General features: G+C 36.2%; 1 protein-coding gene across 1 annotated transcript in view; it reads left to right on the forward strand.

Annotated features, from left to right (window-relative positions):
• ATMIN7 (HOPM interactor 7) overlaps positions 1 to 14,767 on the forward strand; it is a 114,348-nt gene extending 99,581 nt beyond the window's left edge. Inside the window, exons 33-35 of the mRNA XM_089814033.1 lie at positions 12 to 306; positions 14,150 to 14,245; positions 14,339 to 14,767. Of these exons, the coding sequence (XP_089670159.1) occupies positions 12 to 306; positions 14,150 to 14,245; positions 14,339 to 14,401 (454 nt within the window). The 3' untranslated portion in view covers positions 14,402 to 14,767. The remainder of the gene's footprint in view (positions 1 to 11; positions 307 to 14,149; positions 14,246 to 14,338) is intronic.
• The last annotated feature ends 274 nt before the right edge of the window (positions 14,768 to 15,041 follow it).

Below are 15,041 nucleotides of genomic sequence, written 5' to 3' on the forward strand. Positions count from 1 at the left end.
CTTTTGAACAGACTTCCTGTTAATATCCTGCGTCAAGAAATTGAAGGAACTCGCATTTATTTGGAAGTATTACATAAGGCTACTACACAGCTCAATGTAGACGGGGAAGAAGAATTATCAAAAACTATTTCAAATTATGACATGAAAGAAGAGGAGCTGAAACTACAAGAAATTGCCGAACAAAAACTAGTCTCTTTTTGTGGGCAGGTTTTGACAGAAACATCCAGTCTTCAACCTGGTGCTGGAGAGGCTGTTGATGCTGATGTTCATCGTGTTCTTGTTCTACGTGCTCCAATCATTGTTAAAGTAAGTAATCGTCTCTTGTTATTTACATTCGGCAATATGAGGGACATGGCTCCTTTGGGATGCTAAGCATATTTGTGCATATTTGTTTTATATTTAATATTTATTCTATAGCACTAACTATTTGTATTGTTAATTGAGGACAAAAGCACCTATACCATTAGAAGAAAGGTTGTTTTTAGGTTACTGCCAAGCAAGAGACATTGTTTAAGAACTCTTAGGTTTATATTTTATGACCTAGCACAAGAAGTGAAACTTAAATTTGCCAATCCACCTATGCTGATGAATTGAAATCTATAATTGTAATTGCTAGTGATGCTTATCATAGAAAACCTTGAACAAGCTCTTGTTTTAGTAAGATTTGTGTAGCAGTGCTTGAAGCCATTTAAATTTTAATACTGAAGGACATGCATATGCATCTTCCAGTCTAGCTGTATCAGTTCTAGGAATTCATTGAGCATGCTGCAACCAGTCCTAAGTTGGAAGATTGATATTCTTCAAAGGCTTTGAATTTATGGGAGGCTAGGTGGAAGGTGAAAATAAATAAATTACAAAGCAGGCATTTATAGAGGGGATGCACTGTATGAACAACACTGTGAGCTGTCTATTGAATTTATTTGCTACATGTTAGTTGCTTTATTAATTGCAAATTTTGGAGTATATCCATAAAAATGCAATTTCCTTCTATGTTTTATTATTTCATGTGTGAACCAGCATATTCTGGAATGCTGTGACTGCACTGCAACAGGCTGCAGAGTGATTTCTTAGTCCTTGGTTTTAGGAAACAATTATCCCAATGAAGCTAACATACCTATCTCTTATTTTGAATTCCCAATCTATATTACTTGTATTATTGAGTCTTCTGTCATTTTGTTTTTGTTCGACTAAGTATTCCCTTGAAGTGATTTGTAGAACTAGTTATGGTGCCATTTGTCATTACTTGCAGTGCTGAGCTTAGTAAACATTTGTTAAGGTGAGCTTTCATGTAGTTATAAGTAGGACCATCCCTCTAGCCATCCCGGAATCTTGTCTCCAGAAGGGAAAAATGGAAAAAGGAAAATATTATGGTCGCCCATAAGGCTTCCTATGCTAATATAACACATTAGAACAGTGATTCTGATCTTTAGTGTGTGTAATTTGATGCATAATGCACTTGCTTGTGATTAGTCATGCTCATTTTGCCTGAATTATATTTTATGTATTGTTTTTCTTGTATTTAAGGGTCCCCCATATTTCAAGGGTTAAGAAGTTCTATGCTTTCCCCTACAAACATTCTGTTCTTCTTGATATTGACACTAAGCATCGGATTTAACCCTTAAGAGCAAGACTGTGCCTGGACCTCTCAAAGGCTGATTGGAACTAAAACTGGCACCTATGGGGAGGTCATGACCCATATCTGCTTATCTACTGAGACAAATCAGATTGCGTGGTGGACTCAAGGCAATTCGTTAGCAGCATGTAAAGTAAACCCACAAGTCCTTTCCCCTGGAAGAAATAATATGGCCTCCTTTTTAGGATGGAAAACTTCACCCAAGATAGATGTTTCCATGGATGAAATGTAATTGATTTGTTTATTTTCAAGAAGAAAACCCTGATCTATGGATTAATGGGGGTCTTCCTGGACACACACTGGGAACTTGGGGGTACAGAATTACTGGGAACTAGCAGACTCAGTGGGCAGACATTAGTTGACAAACTGATTTTCATTTTTTATTTGCTCCTCCAAGAAAGAAAAAAAGTCTTCCACTGAGCTTCTTGGTCATAAAGAAATCAGGATTAGTTGTGAAATGCTTGTTCCCAGCTTTCAAACTCAAAGGAGAGCGTTCTAAAATGGTCCCAGTGTGGGTGCAGCTTCCATTGGTTGCCGGTTTGTGTTGCTACAAAATTACAAATATTCTCCAAGAAAAATGGGAAGTTGTGATGGATGATTACATATTACTTACATGTTTCACAAGTATCTAGAGTTCCTCAATTAAGCTGGGATTTACATCAATATTAAGTTGAAAAACTCTTGCCAAATAGAATATGAGAATTTTAAAAATTCTACTCCATTTTGGAGTTTTATATTGTAATGTCCCCATTATAAAATAAATTAAACTTTGTAAGGGGCCGATTGATTTAATTTATCTCAGACCCGTTTTTATTTTTGCATTCGAAGTTTGTGTTGCCGTCGGCTATCTTTGTACACCGTTGGAATGGTTTCTTGACGGGTATTTAAGCACGGCTTGTAGGAAGTCTTAGGTGTGCTTTGGGAATATATTTCTCTGTACTGCAAATTCCTGTTGGAGTTGTGGAATTGTTCGCCATTTCGGAAGTGAAAGATCTTCCCTATTTGGCTCGTGCGGTTTTGGTGGGATTCAACCCTCACTCTATTCCGTTGCATGTAATTACTTCGATCGGATCTGGCAAATCGGAGCACCATCTTTCGGCATATCTATATACATAAAAAGAATTGTTTGCACTCAAGCCTTTAATAGTGTCTAGATTTCATGTAAATCTATGGTATTTGTGAATGAACAAGGTTGTCTTCCGTATTAGGTTCAGATACCTCACCGAGTGGCCTCTTGTCATTCCTGTGCTGTTCATTCCCTGGCCATATGGCCTCATTCTCACCTTCCATATCCCCTGTACCTTCCTTGCACCCACTGTACTCTTGCACACTACATTGTACGACCTTGTACGGCTTGAGTTTTTGCTCATTGTACAGCCTTCTAGCTCAAACGTACGACTTGTATACACACCGTACAACCTTCTAGTCCAGTTGTACGGCCACCCTGCATACCGTACACCATCTGCAACATCATTTGTCATGCATCACTACCTTTATACCACCGTATGGCTAGCATATTCACCGTACGGCCCTCCATTTCGCCCACTATACGGCCATCTCCTAAGATACCTACATTGTCACCGTACACCCCTTCATACTCACTGTACGGCCAGCCAAGGCCTTCCTGTGGCACGTGTAAATTGAATTCACTCACTCCCCAACCATATGCTCTTGTTACTGGGAGGTCAAAGGACATCGGAACACTACATATATGAGCATGGACACTTGGATAGAGTTTGCCTCATACAACCATACCCTACTTTCCAAATCACAGTTGCCAGAATCCATACCAGTAAGAGAGGAAGAATCCTTTAATATTTGATCTAGAGCAAGCAACCCCAATATAACATAAGGTAGAAGATAAATACTGAAGGCTGTATTCCACAAAAGGAAAAGAATCATCACAACTATCAACACAGTCATCCAAAACCCTTTGAAGTCTTGGCTGAATATAAGTAGATTTGAGATGGAAAGAATGTAAGTAGTCAGAGTACCAATCTTCCAGTCCATACCGTGCTACTTGTCACTACCCCCATAGGACTTGCAGACAAGAGTTGATAAAAGGAGAGTAGAAAACCTTCAATTTACTCCTGTAGTCGATACCCCCAAATCAAAAGGAATAAGGAAACTCAATATATTCCACAACTTTTATTTGACATCATCCCAGTAATCTCCCAAAAATTTCAAAGTATCAAAAAATAAATCTCCTAATAGATCCAACTCGATATGCTCCCCACAAACTTTAATTCTTCTCATGGGGATTACTTTTTTAACTTCTTGCCATACAAATCCCAAGAATGTTGTTGAATGATAAGATAAATCTATTAATGTCCAACAAGAGATCAACAAAGGGTCTCAGGGACACCAATCAACACTTATCACCATATTCAACGTACAAGAACAATAAAATTACTTGAGGCATCATAAGTAGTGATTTTATACCCAATAAAGGTCCCCGTTGGAATCTATCAATGCTCAGTAGTTTTTTGATCCTGAGTTTTTAAGTCAACATCAACTACAGCTAACTTGTTTCCCCATTTAAAGGTAAGCTGTTGCTCTTTATTGAGTGGACGAAATCACGAGTAAGTCAATTCCTCTAGCAATCTGTGAGAGTAGGTACATAGAAAGTTGTGTCAACTTTGTTGTGTCCTTTCCAAGAAATCTCCACCATCCAATGGGTTTTTGTTTTTGCAATAGTGGTTCTATCCATCTGAGCCTTTGGTTTGCTAAATGTAGAATCTTGAAGATCAGAAAATTGAAGTCATTTCTCTTAAACTATTTTTGCCTCCTTATTGCTATACATCTTGTGGAGGGCCTTCATATACTCATCTCAAATCAGTGGCTGATGAAAAACTTGCATATGACAATGAGAGTCAACTTTTTTATCCTCTCCAGTCATTGGAAAGTGTCCCTTTCATCAAACAAAAACGATGTCTTCCACTTGCACAAACCCAATTTATATTCGGAATCATGTGGATTTATCCTTGTGGTTCTTAAGTAAAAATGGAGCATAGGTTTGATATTTGATTTTGAGCTTGCAACTTTATTAAAGAAATGATAGTCAAAGAACAAGCCCTCATACATGATTTGACCATTTGTTAACCATAGCGAGGGATGATAATGAAGACAAAGATACAAACACTAGATGACTATGTTCCTCGGAATCTTGGGACTGGGGACAATGTGGACAAGGGAACCAAGAGTTTAGATTTGGGGATGATGGGGGATGCAAACACAAATATATTGATTACTTAAAAAAATAGATATAAAAATTATACAAGTAATATAACTTTAAATACTCAAACATGCATAATATTGCATTGAATGAACAACGAAAATGTCAAATATCTATATATTTATATTATATTCAAAATAATGATTACATCCAACATGGCAATTGGCCAATGGTCCAATGCCTCAAATCATCACTCATGCCTAATGTCCCCAATGTTCATGGCGAGTTCTTCATCACTTGAATTGCTAGAATCCTCACGTTCAAGAACTAATGAAGCAAATACCAACCAACCTAGTTTGTGCTACTTCATCATCAACTTGTTTTGACTCCTTTTGCTTTGCCTACCATCAGCTATTGGGCTCTTCTTGTACGTAAACATGTTGAAGTCAATAAGATGCAAGGCATCATATACAACTGCAAGCTTTTCCTCTCCTAGAGGTAGCTAAATTTGCCTTAGCAAAGTGGATGAAAATATAAGTAGACTAGCTCTTCTCAGCAATATAAGAACTAGAAACTTAGTGCAAAAATGGATGGCTAGTGTAGTAGTCAGAGAATTAGGCCAGTGCATAGTCCACCATAGAATTGGATCCTTTTGTGCTATAGTCTCGCCATCTTGGCCTCTTTAGAATCTCCTGGGAGTGGGAAATTTTGTCTGCTTATTATGAATTAAATCGGTCATTGTAGAATCATACATTTTTGGAACGACCTTGGTGAAGAATCCCATCACTGGAGTATCTTGTATTCTAGCCAGCCTTTGTGTTAAGTTTCCTAGAGGATGTAAATGTACTAACACCATTTGTAATTTTTGAGTTTTCCAAATATCATTCTCAATGCATATGTATATGACATTTAAGAGGCACGTCTCCGTAGAGACATGTCTCTTTAACTCTCATTAGTTATGAATAACATTTGTTTGTTATGATTAAGAAAGTGATAATTACTTTTATATATATATCTTCAATGAGTTTTATCCGATAGAGGCTACAAAACATTAACTCTCCCTCTTAGCTAGGGAGGATAAACAAATGACTTATATTAGACCATTGGTAATATTAGGAATGATAAATTTGAAGGATATCTTTGATCAGAAGATATCCACCATTTTGATATTGAGAGTATTGGTCTTCTAGAATGCTAACACGTGATATTCACCAAATACTCTTAAGTATTATTTTGATATCACATTTGATATCACGAGTATTGGTCTTTCAGAATATCAACACATGATATTCACCAAGTACTCAAATAAGGTTTGATATCATGAGTACTGGTCTCCTAGAATATCAACAAATGATATTCACCAAATACTCTAATAAAGATTGATATCACATCTGATATCATGATTATTGGTCAATATTCACCAAATATTCTTTGAGTAATGGCCTTCTAGAATGTTGAGATGCAAGATGTTCACCAAGTATTGTGAGTAATGACCTTCCATAACTTCAAGTCGCATGATGTTCACGAAGTACTCTGTGTAATGGCCCTCCAGAACATCAATTTGCATAACATTCACCGTGTACTCAAATTTTTTTTTATAAGTTATGTGCACACGCATTCTCATAATGCTCCTACCACATTAACATCCACCATACAAAGTATAATCTATTATGATCTGCATAAATATCGTAAGGTATCCATCACAATAGAAAATTAAGTTATTGTAAGATCGTCACCTTTCAATAACCTATGCAAATATAGGTGATATCATTTAGAAGTTGTCACTTAATCATGATGCACACAGGGGGTAGGCCCTTTAAATCATGTAGTCATATGCATGATACCAAAATGATGTCAAAACTTTACTTGAAGTCAAAACTCCTGATTTTGATATGATCTAGACCTTCAAAATGAACTGAAACATATCCTCTATTTGTCCATTAAGTGGATGTGTCAGACTCCCTCCGAATCTGACATCCGTTCTCCTTTTCTTGCAAGGACATTCTGAGAGGAAAAGATCAAGGCACATAGCTCTTATAGTACATATATAAATAAGAATGTTAACGTTAATTAATATGTTGGTAATTTAACTCATGTCTATTACTAACAATAATTGTAACATTAACTCTTTATTTTATATTTTCAATAATAGAAATAAGATAATATAATACTCAATTTTTTACTTTTCAGACTCCCATAATCAATCTCTTAATATTTAACAAACAATATATCAATCAATTAAATATCATCTAGAATGAATGCAAATAATTCAAAAGCAATTATATATATGTGTGTGTGTGTGTGCGCGTGCAAATAAGTTAGTATTAGACTTTTGAAAGCTTAATTATATTCATGTGTAAGTTTCCTTACATACCTATATTGTTGATAGCACAAAATAAAGTGGGTGAGTGGACCCTACGTCCACATGTGGGGTGTTCCATATGCTGGCTATTGAAAATGGGGTATCATTCCCTTCTTATACCATTGGAATAAAACATATAATATATCATACCTGTGAGTTGGGCCCAAGTTTATGTGTGGGTTCAATGACCTTAAGAAGTACTGAGGGTACCCTCTACCCTCGATGCTTATCTGCTTTATACTTGCCCAACTTGGCGTGGGCCCTATTACGGTGTTTTGTCTACTACGTAAGATATTCCTTTGTTCATGTGGCTCATGCCCCTTAACCTTTATTGTACCTTGGTGGGCCCTTTGAACCGACTGCGTATAACGTGTTGACCTAAAGTATGATTGGAGGCCTTGTTTTGTGGAGTGGGTCCTTATTAATTGCTTATACTCTGCTTGTCTTTTTAATTAATGTACTTTGGCTTTGATCCGTAATCTGCAGTTTGCATGATGTGTCAATCTTGGTTGTCGCCTACTCATCCCCTGCAACTTACTATTACAAGGAACTCTAAAATTTCACGACTCAACGTATTTGAGCATGTTACATTGGAGAAAGGGCATTAATCATTTGATGATGCTTATTAAAAACACCAGCATATACAATTAACTTCTAGTATAAACTCGATAACTGCAATCACTTACACTGAATTGTCCAGTTCCAAATGATAGTAATATGATATATGTTTTTGGTTTGTAGGTGCTACTATTTGTAGGCTTGGGACTCCCTCTCTGGCAATCAAATCATGCCTTTGGAAACAGGGAAGATATAGTACATACCCGTGCTTTTTTAAGTTCTCAAGAGTATTGTGCCTACATTATTGCAATTGCTATTCAACATGGAAACATGGTGTCTTGGGTGGTCTAAACTTTTAAGAGCATCCACACCACTCTTAAATCTTCCACCTCACAATTATGGAGGACACTGGCTTAGGATTTAGCTTTAAAGCCGCTGTTATTTTCAGTTAAAAAAAATGATTTTAGAGGCCTCATCTTTATGCACATAACTCGCAAGCATTGTTATCTCAAACTCCATCTTGTAGGCCGCCACAAATTTTGTCATCTCCTTTTCCGTTGTAGCTCTAGGGGCCTAATGGAATGGAATGTGCATGCATTTTTTCCACGTTTGTGCCACTTAAGATAATGAATGCTATATTAAATGAAGAGGAAAGTCACTGAGTTCAGTACAATATTTGGCGAGACAACAACTAGCGATGCAATTTTGAACGGCGATACTTTAGGACGACAAGGTTCAAGTCCTTTCGAGCTCCTCATCCTTATTATTAAGAGGCCTCAGAATTGCCTTCTCTGATATCATGTTGAGTTTCGTAGAGAATGTAAATGTACTAACATTGTTTGTAATTTTCGTGTTTTCCAAATAACATTCTCAATGCATATGTATATGTCATTTAAGAGGCATGTCTCCACAGAGACATGTCTCTTTAACTCTCATTAGTTATGAAACTTAACAACATTTGTTTATTATGATTAAGAAAGTGATAATAACACACACACACATACACACATATATCTTCAATGAGTTTTATCCGATAGAGGCTACAAAATATTAACACTTTGCGCATGCCACTTCAGGTCAAATGCTTAAGCAAGCACATGCAACATAGTGTTGAGCTTCTCTTGCAATGTCTCATCTGAGATATTCTTTAAAATGATAATATTCCCTTAATATATGACAGTATATATAGGTTAATAAATCATTGCACGATACCAAAAGTTGATTAAATCGCGGATTCTCAGGAAATACATTGTATTATGCTGAATTCGTGGACCTCATCTGACTCAACAGCAACAATACCAAGGATCCTGTCCCTAGCATGTCAAAAGGTAGAAAAGACCCCATCCCTCCAAACCTTAGCTCATCATGTTGGTCCGGATCTTGTCTGGTTTGCAAATACTGCCTCAAATTCAAACTAATAACTTCATGTAATTACTTGACCATTGCTGAATAACATTTCTTGATCGATTGGCAAACATTCCTTTGAATAAAATTTGAATGCTTTTATGAATGATTCTTGAATGAATTTTTGACATCATCTATGCTGCTGTGTATATCTTTGCATTTCTACTCTGAATTGATGGTCTGATTTGTTTTTATTGCTTGTGAATGATGTTGAATTTATTGATATTTGAATGACTGATCTAAGTATCAATTATTGATTGATTGATTGCTGGTTTTTTCCTTGATTTCTTATTTCCTTATTTTTGTTGGATGGATGATCAGATGATATCCTTTGATTTGATGTATTGGTGAGTTGTGATTTTTCAGGTTGATTTTTGAAGGAATTTCTAGTTATGCATATAGCTGAATGAATTGATATTTGATGATGAGTTTGCTGAATTTATTTGCCAAATTTATCCTCAAACTGATAATTGTACTGATTTCTAATGATGTCTTAAATTGTTGATTCTCAATTGATGAGTAATTACCACCCTTAACAAGGAGTGAGTCACCACTCTTCAATGCTGCCTTTGAGAGTAATAATCTATTTCCAAATTAATTTCTTTCATTCCCAATTGATGATTAACGAATGCCCTTCTCAGATTAAATGATCTCACTTTTATATCTCATGCTTGGGGAAGTTGCAACTCTTCAATTTATTCCTATTGAGGATTCAGTAGATTTGATTGATTTTAATTTTGTAATAATATTGTACTTTATTTTCATTTAAAAAAAAGATTTTAGTTAGTTTATTATTATAATCTTGTTTCAAAAAGGGACATTACATCTCTTATCTATAGTGAATGCTTCGATGAATGTGCTAATTGTAAAACACTAGTGGAGTATCTATCTTGTATAATACCCTTGACTTGGCGAAGCATATTGTCAATGCACTCATACACCTCTGTAATGTTGCATGCATTTGAATTTTCATATTGACTCATTCTAGAGATTGGAGTACTATGGCAATGAAGTATTTTCCAATAGGCCAAGAAAAATTGCCCTTACCACCTTTTTCACCCTCTTTTATCATGACCATTCCCCTCTTGTAATTCAAGTGTCCTTTTCAAAAGAATGAAGTATGATGCATATCTAGTTTCCATAAGTTTCAAAAACTCTTTAGAGAAGGTCCTAGAGAGTGAATGTGAAGAATGGTGATTGTAGAATGATAGTTTCATATCTCAAGTGTCATAACCACTTCTTTGATCCATTTGACTTTTCTCATGTTTTTGACTGTATTACTCATGGCATGCACACAATAGAGTCCAGTAAATATGCTGAGAGGCTGCCTTGATCTATTCTCCCGCAACTTTGCACACATGCTACAGTTATAACGACTTGCATCCCATTCCTACTTGCACCACATTCTTTGGCCCGACCTCCTCAATAGAATCTCTAAGGATTCCTGGCTTTGGAATTGAAAATCAGCATCCTTGTAGTGTCCAAAATAACCAATAGTCATAAGGAAGGAGCGTCCTTTGTGCATGTGACCATAATGTTGATGAGCCTAATCTTTGTCCATTCATCCATGATTACGCTGCATCTGCTAGTGACCCAGGTACCTTTCATTTTCTACCTTGAAAGTCAGTTTGACAAAGAAGACAACTCCATAGGCTAGCGCCCATGGTTGACCTGGGTTTCCCTTGCAATTAATCAGAAAATTATTTTAAAGGTTACTTGTTATCAAAGGGAACCATGGCAAAATGATCTAATATTTTGGAAGGGCAACTTAAATGTCCATTGCTGACAGAACTAGTTGCCTCACCTCCCATCCCCCCAATCTTTACTTGGGGTCTTTGATTGAACCCCATGGGCAGTTCATTGTTCTCTTCATCATTCATGTCCAAAGAACTCATAATGACACTGCAAGAAATGAAATATATGGTTACCATATATGTCATAATGTTATTATATAATAAATGCATGTGGTCAAGACACAAGGATTTTCCTTTTGTTTTTCTTCAAATTGCATGAAGTCCAGAAGTAGAGAAAATACAAAAATCTGAAACCATGTTTCAGACATGAATTTCACATTTGTTTTTAATACCTTAGGTCACATATAGTGCACAAGCATATAAAACACAAAAGGCAAAATTCAAGTTTGAATTGTAAATTTTAATTTAAAATTGTTTAATCAAATATTTACGTGAATTTGCGAAAGAAACTTTTATGGATAATCTAACAAATGAATCCAAACACCTAAATATTGCTGTTATAAAATTGAAGCATACAAACTTTGATCATTTTTATCCTACAAGACTAAAATTGCAGTTCTAATACATGCCATCTAAACTATAAACCCTGGGGTTAATATCAATTACCAAATTTGTCAACTATAATTACCAACAAGTTAGTAAATCAAATAATGAACAAGAAAGAGTCGTGAATGGCCAAAGATTAACTTTAGGCTTGAACAATGCACTGATGCAATGCTGGATTGATATCACACTTCACACTTACTCTCACTATTCCTAAATCCTAAGGTCCTCCCTATCTTTCTCTCTTGCAGCTTGCTGCTGTGATTTTGAATCTCGCTGAAACTTGGGAATGATTTGGAATGAGGTTTAGATGCCTCTTGATAAGTTGTTTGTGTGTTTATCGGGGTAGGGTTTGTGACACAATTCAAAATATTTTTTGATTTTTTTAAAACATATGGACTTTTCCCCTTCCTTCTCCAGGAGATTCCTAGAAGTTGCCAGGAAGGTCAGGAGATTCTTGGGAGTCCCTTTGATGACTTGGAATCTCCAGGATGGCCAAGAGATTCTAGGGGAACCTTTGGATGTCCTGGAGTCCCCATGCTGTACACATCAGGGCAGATGTCCATAAAAATATCCCTTCTTTGAGGAGGATGTCCTGGAAACACCCTCGATTGATAGTGGAGGTGGTGGGATGGTGGTAAGATTTCCCCTGAAGTTCCCATGTCTTAGAAACATTGGGATTTCAAGAGTGTGTGTCCCCATGGAACCTTGCTAAATACTTGGAGGAATCAATTTTAAACAGATATGATGTAAATTCATTGAAAGAAATAGAACTGATGTACCTACACTCAAATCGCACCAAGAATTATCAACGTGCCATTGATTACCCACAAACTAAATAATTGGAGGAACTAACTAGGCCAAGAAAATGGCAATCTGAAAGGGAAATGATTCCTTTCAACATTCTAGCTGCCCAGGATGTCCTCCACTCCTAAAATTTTAAACCAAGTCAGGAGTTTTCATGAAGATGGACATGTTAAAATCTGAATGCTGTAAATGGATCTGAGTGCACAAGCATTGCTTGCCTTTCATTTCAGCAAACCCATGGTGGGTTGGATCAGCAGTTGTGTTAAAATGCCTTATTGCTTACTCTCATTTTGGATTCAGGGAAGATGCCTATGCTGATATACATTTAGTTGCACAACACACAGATGTGCTCGATCTAGACAGCTGTTGATATTTAAAAGTAACTTGATGATTTTTTTGAGAATGGTGTTAGGTTATTCTTGGGAGTCTTGGAATCTCCAGGGTGGCCAAGAGACTCTGGGGGGAGTCTTGGAGTCCCCAAGCTGTACACATTTCAGGGCAGAAGTCTTTGAAAATGTCCCCTCTTTGAGGAGGATGTCCTGGAAACACCCTGGGTTGATACTGGAGGTGCTGTGAGGGTGGCAAGGTTTCTCTTGAAGTCCCCATCTCTTGGAAACAGACCTGTCTTAGAAACGTTGGGGTTTTGAGGGGATGTGTCCCCATGGAACTTTGCTAAATACTTGAAGGAATCAATTTTAAACAAATATGATGTAAATTCTGTGGAAAAAAATTAAACTGATGCATGTAATACAAATTGCACCAAGAATATTAAACACGCCATTGACTTCCTACAAAATATACAATTAGAGGAACTAACTAGCCCGAGAAAATGGCCAACTGAAAGGGAAATGTTTCATTTGTAACATTCTAGCTGCCCAGGATATCCTCCACTCCCTAAAGTCTCGAGTTCTGATGAAGATCAACATGTTAACATTTGATTGCTGTGACTGGATCTAATTACCCAAGCATTGTTTGCTTTCTGTTTTAGCAAGCCTATGGTGGATTGGATCAGCAGTTGTGTTAAAATGCCTTAATAGTTAATGCTCACTCTCAATTGGAATTCAGGGAAGATGCCTATGCTGATATACATTTAGTTGCACAACACACAGATGTGCTAGACCTAGAGAGCCATTGGCATTTAAAAGTAACTCGATGATTTTTTTTGAGAATGGTGTTAATAAGTAATCAGGATGATTAACTCCATGAACTTGACAGAAGCAAAGATTAATTTTGATTCTCTACACCAAATTCTTGGCACATATGGCATATTGATTGACAGAAAGCGAATTCTGACTAACAAATAATATAATTAGTAGGAGTTGTGCTTTCTTTAGTTCTAGATTTGATGAAGTTTCTAGCGACAGCTTTCTAGTAGTGTTACATTTATTTCAGCTTGTTAGCAATAGCGTTTATTTTGAATCATTTAGGAAGTTGTGTAATTGTTGATGGAATGTGTTCATTTTTGTCACTGAAATATGTACGTATGCTATGTGTCTATGTATGCATCCAAGGATCTTTCTATATTTTATATTTAAATCTGCTGCACCCACACCAAGTCATGCCCTTACTTTTGACAAATTTACAATCAAGAAATTGAAAAGGAATGAACTTCTAGCGTCATCTATGTAAAATAATGTCAATACTCAAGTTTATATATTTGGAATCATAAGCTGGTCTAAAACTAATGCATGGAGGACATATCAGTGGTACCTGATTGATTGAAATCTGGACTAATTAAATGGAACCTATTTAGTCAATGTTTTCAACTCATTTTTGGACTCGTTAAGATGCTTGTTTGGCTTTGTTAATGCTTAAATGTGAATATTTGTCTTTTTCAATATGATACCCAAAGAAGCTTAGTAAATTCTAAAGAGAGTTTTTTTGAGATAGAGATTTGAAATTCAATCTTACAGGTGTTGAGTGGGATGTGCATTATGAACAAGAGAATATTTAAAAAGCATCTAGGGGAATTTTTTCCTCCTGTAACAAAACTCGTATGCAGCGACCAGGTAATTGCTTAATTTCTCCTTTGTCTCATTTCCTTTACTCCGCAGTTGAAGGAAGCCTTAACTTCTATTTATATTCTTTGTTAAATACCTCAGATGGATGTGCGCCGGGCATTGGGTGACCTCTTTAAGACACAGCTAACAGTCCTTTTGCCATGACCATTTTCACAGTTTTGTATCCTGCTTGTCATTTTCCATTATTCTTTCCTTATTTGTTGGTGGAAGTATATAAATTCATTGGAAGGCCTTTCCAAATTACCAATTTGTAAGATAGTGGTCCGTTGAGGTTGTTTACATATACAAGGATGTTGTCAGTTGCATGTATGGAGATATCTTCATGAACCAGTGACATGCATTTGTATGCATTTCTGAAATATTTGAATGTCTTTGGTGGTCTATTATTTATTTCTACTCATTATAATTTCTCTTAAACGTACAAAATTGCGAGAATGTGTTTCAGGAAGAGTGTAAGAAAGTATCTAAATGTTTAATTTTTTTAATTGAAAAGGGTACCGGGTTTCTGAATGCCTTAGTTTCCATAAATGGATTTTTAGCAATTTTTCGTTACATAAGATTCCAGGTACACTAATTATTTTACTTGTATATTTTATTAAAGCTGTCAGTTGAAGTAAATAAAACAAAATGATAAACTATTGATCGGCACATTTAGGACCATTTACGATCTTCCCTATTGAAATGAATGAAATGAAAGATTTTTAATGACGTCCACGAGACCAATTTTATTTATATGCCACGCATCTTCCCTCCTCACCAGCCATTAAACTCTCCTGTTCCTCCA

The sequence above is a fragment of the Cupressus sempervirens genome, chromosome 2 (genome assembly GCF_028749045.1).
Source record: "Cupressus sempervirens isolate cs-2001-9-10 chromosome 2, ASM2874904v1, whole genome shotgun sequence".
Lineage (NCBI taxonomy): Eukaryota > Viridiplantae > Streptophyta > Pinopsida > Cupressales > Cupressaceae > Cupressus > Cupressus sempervirens.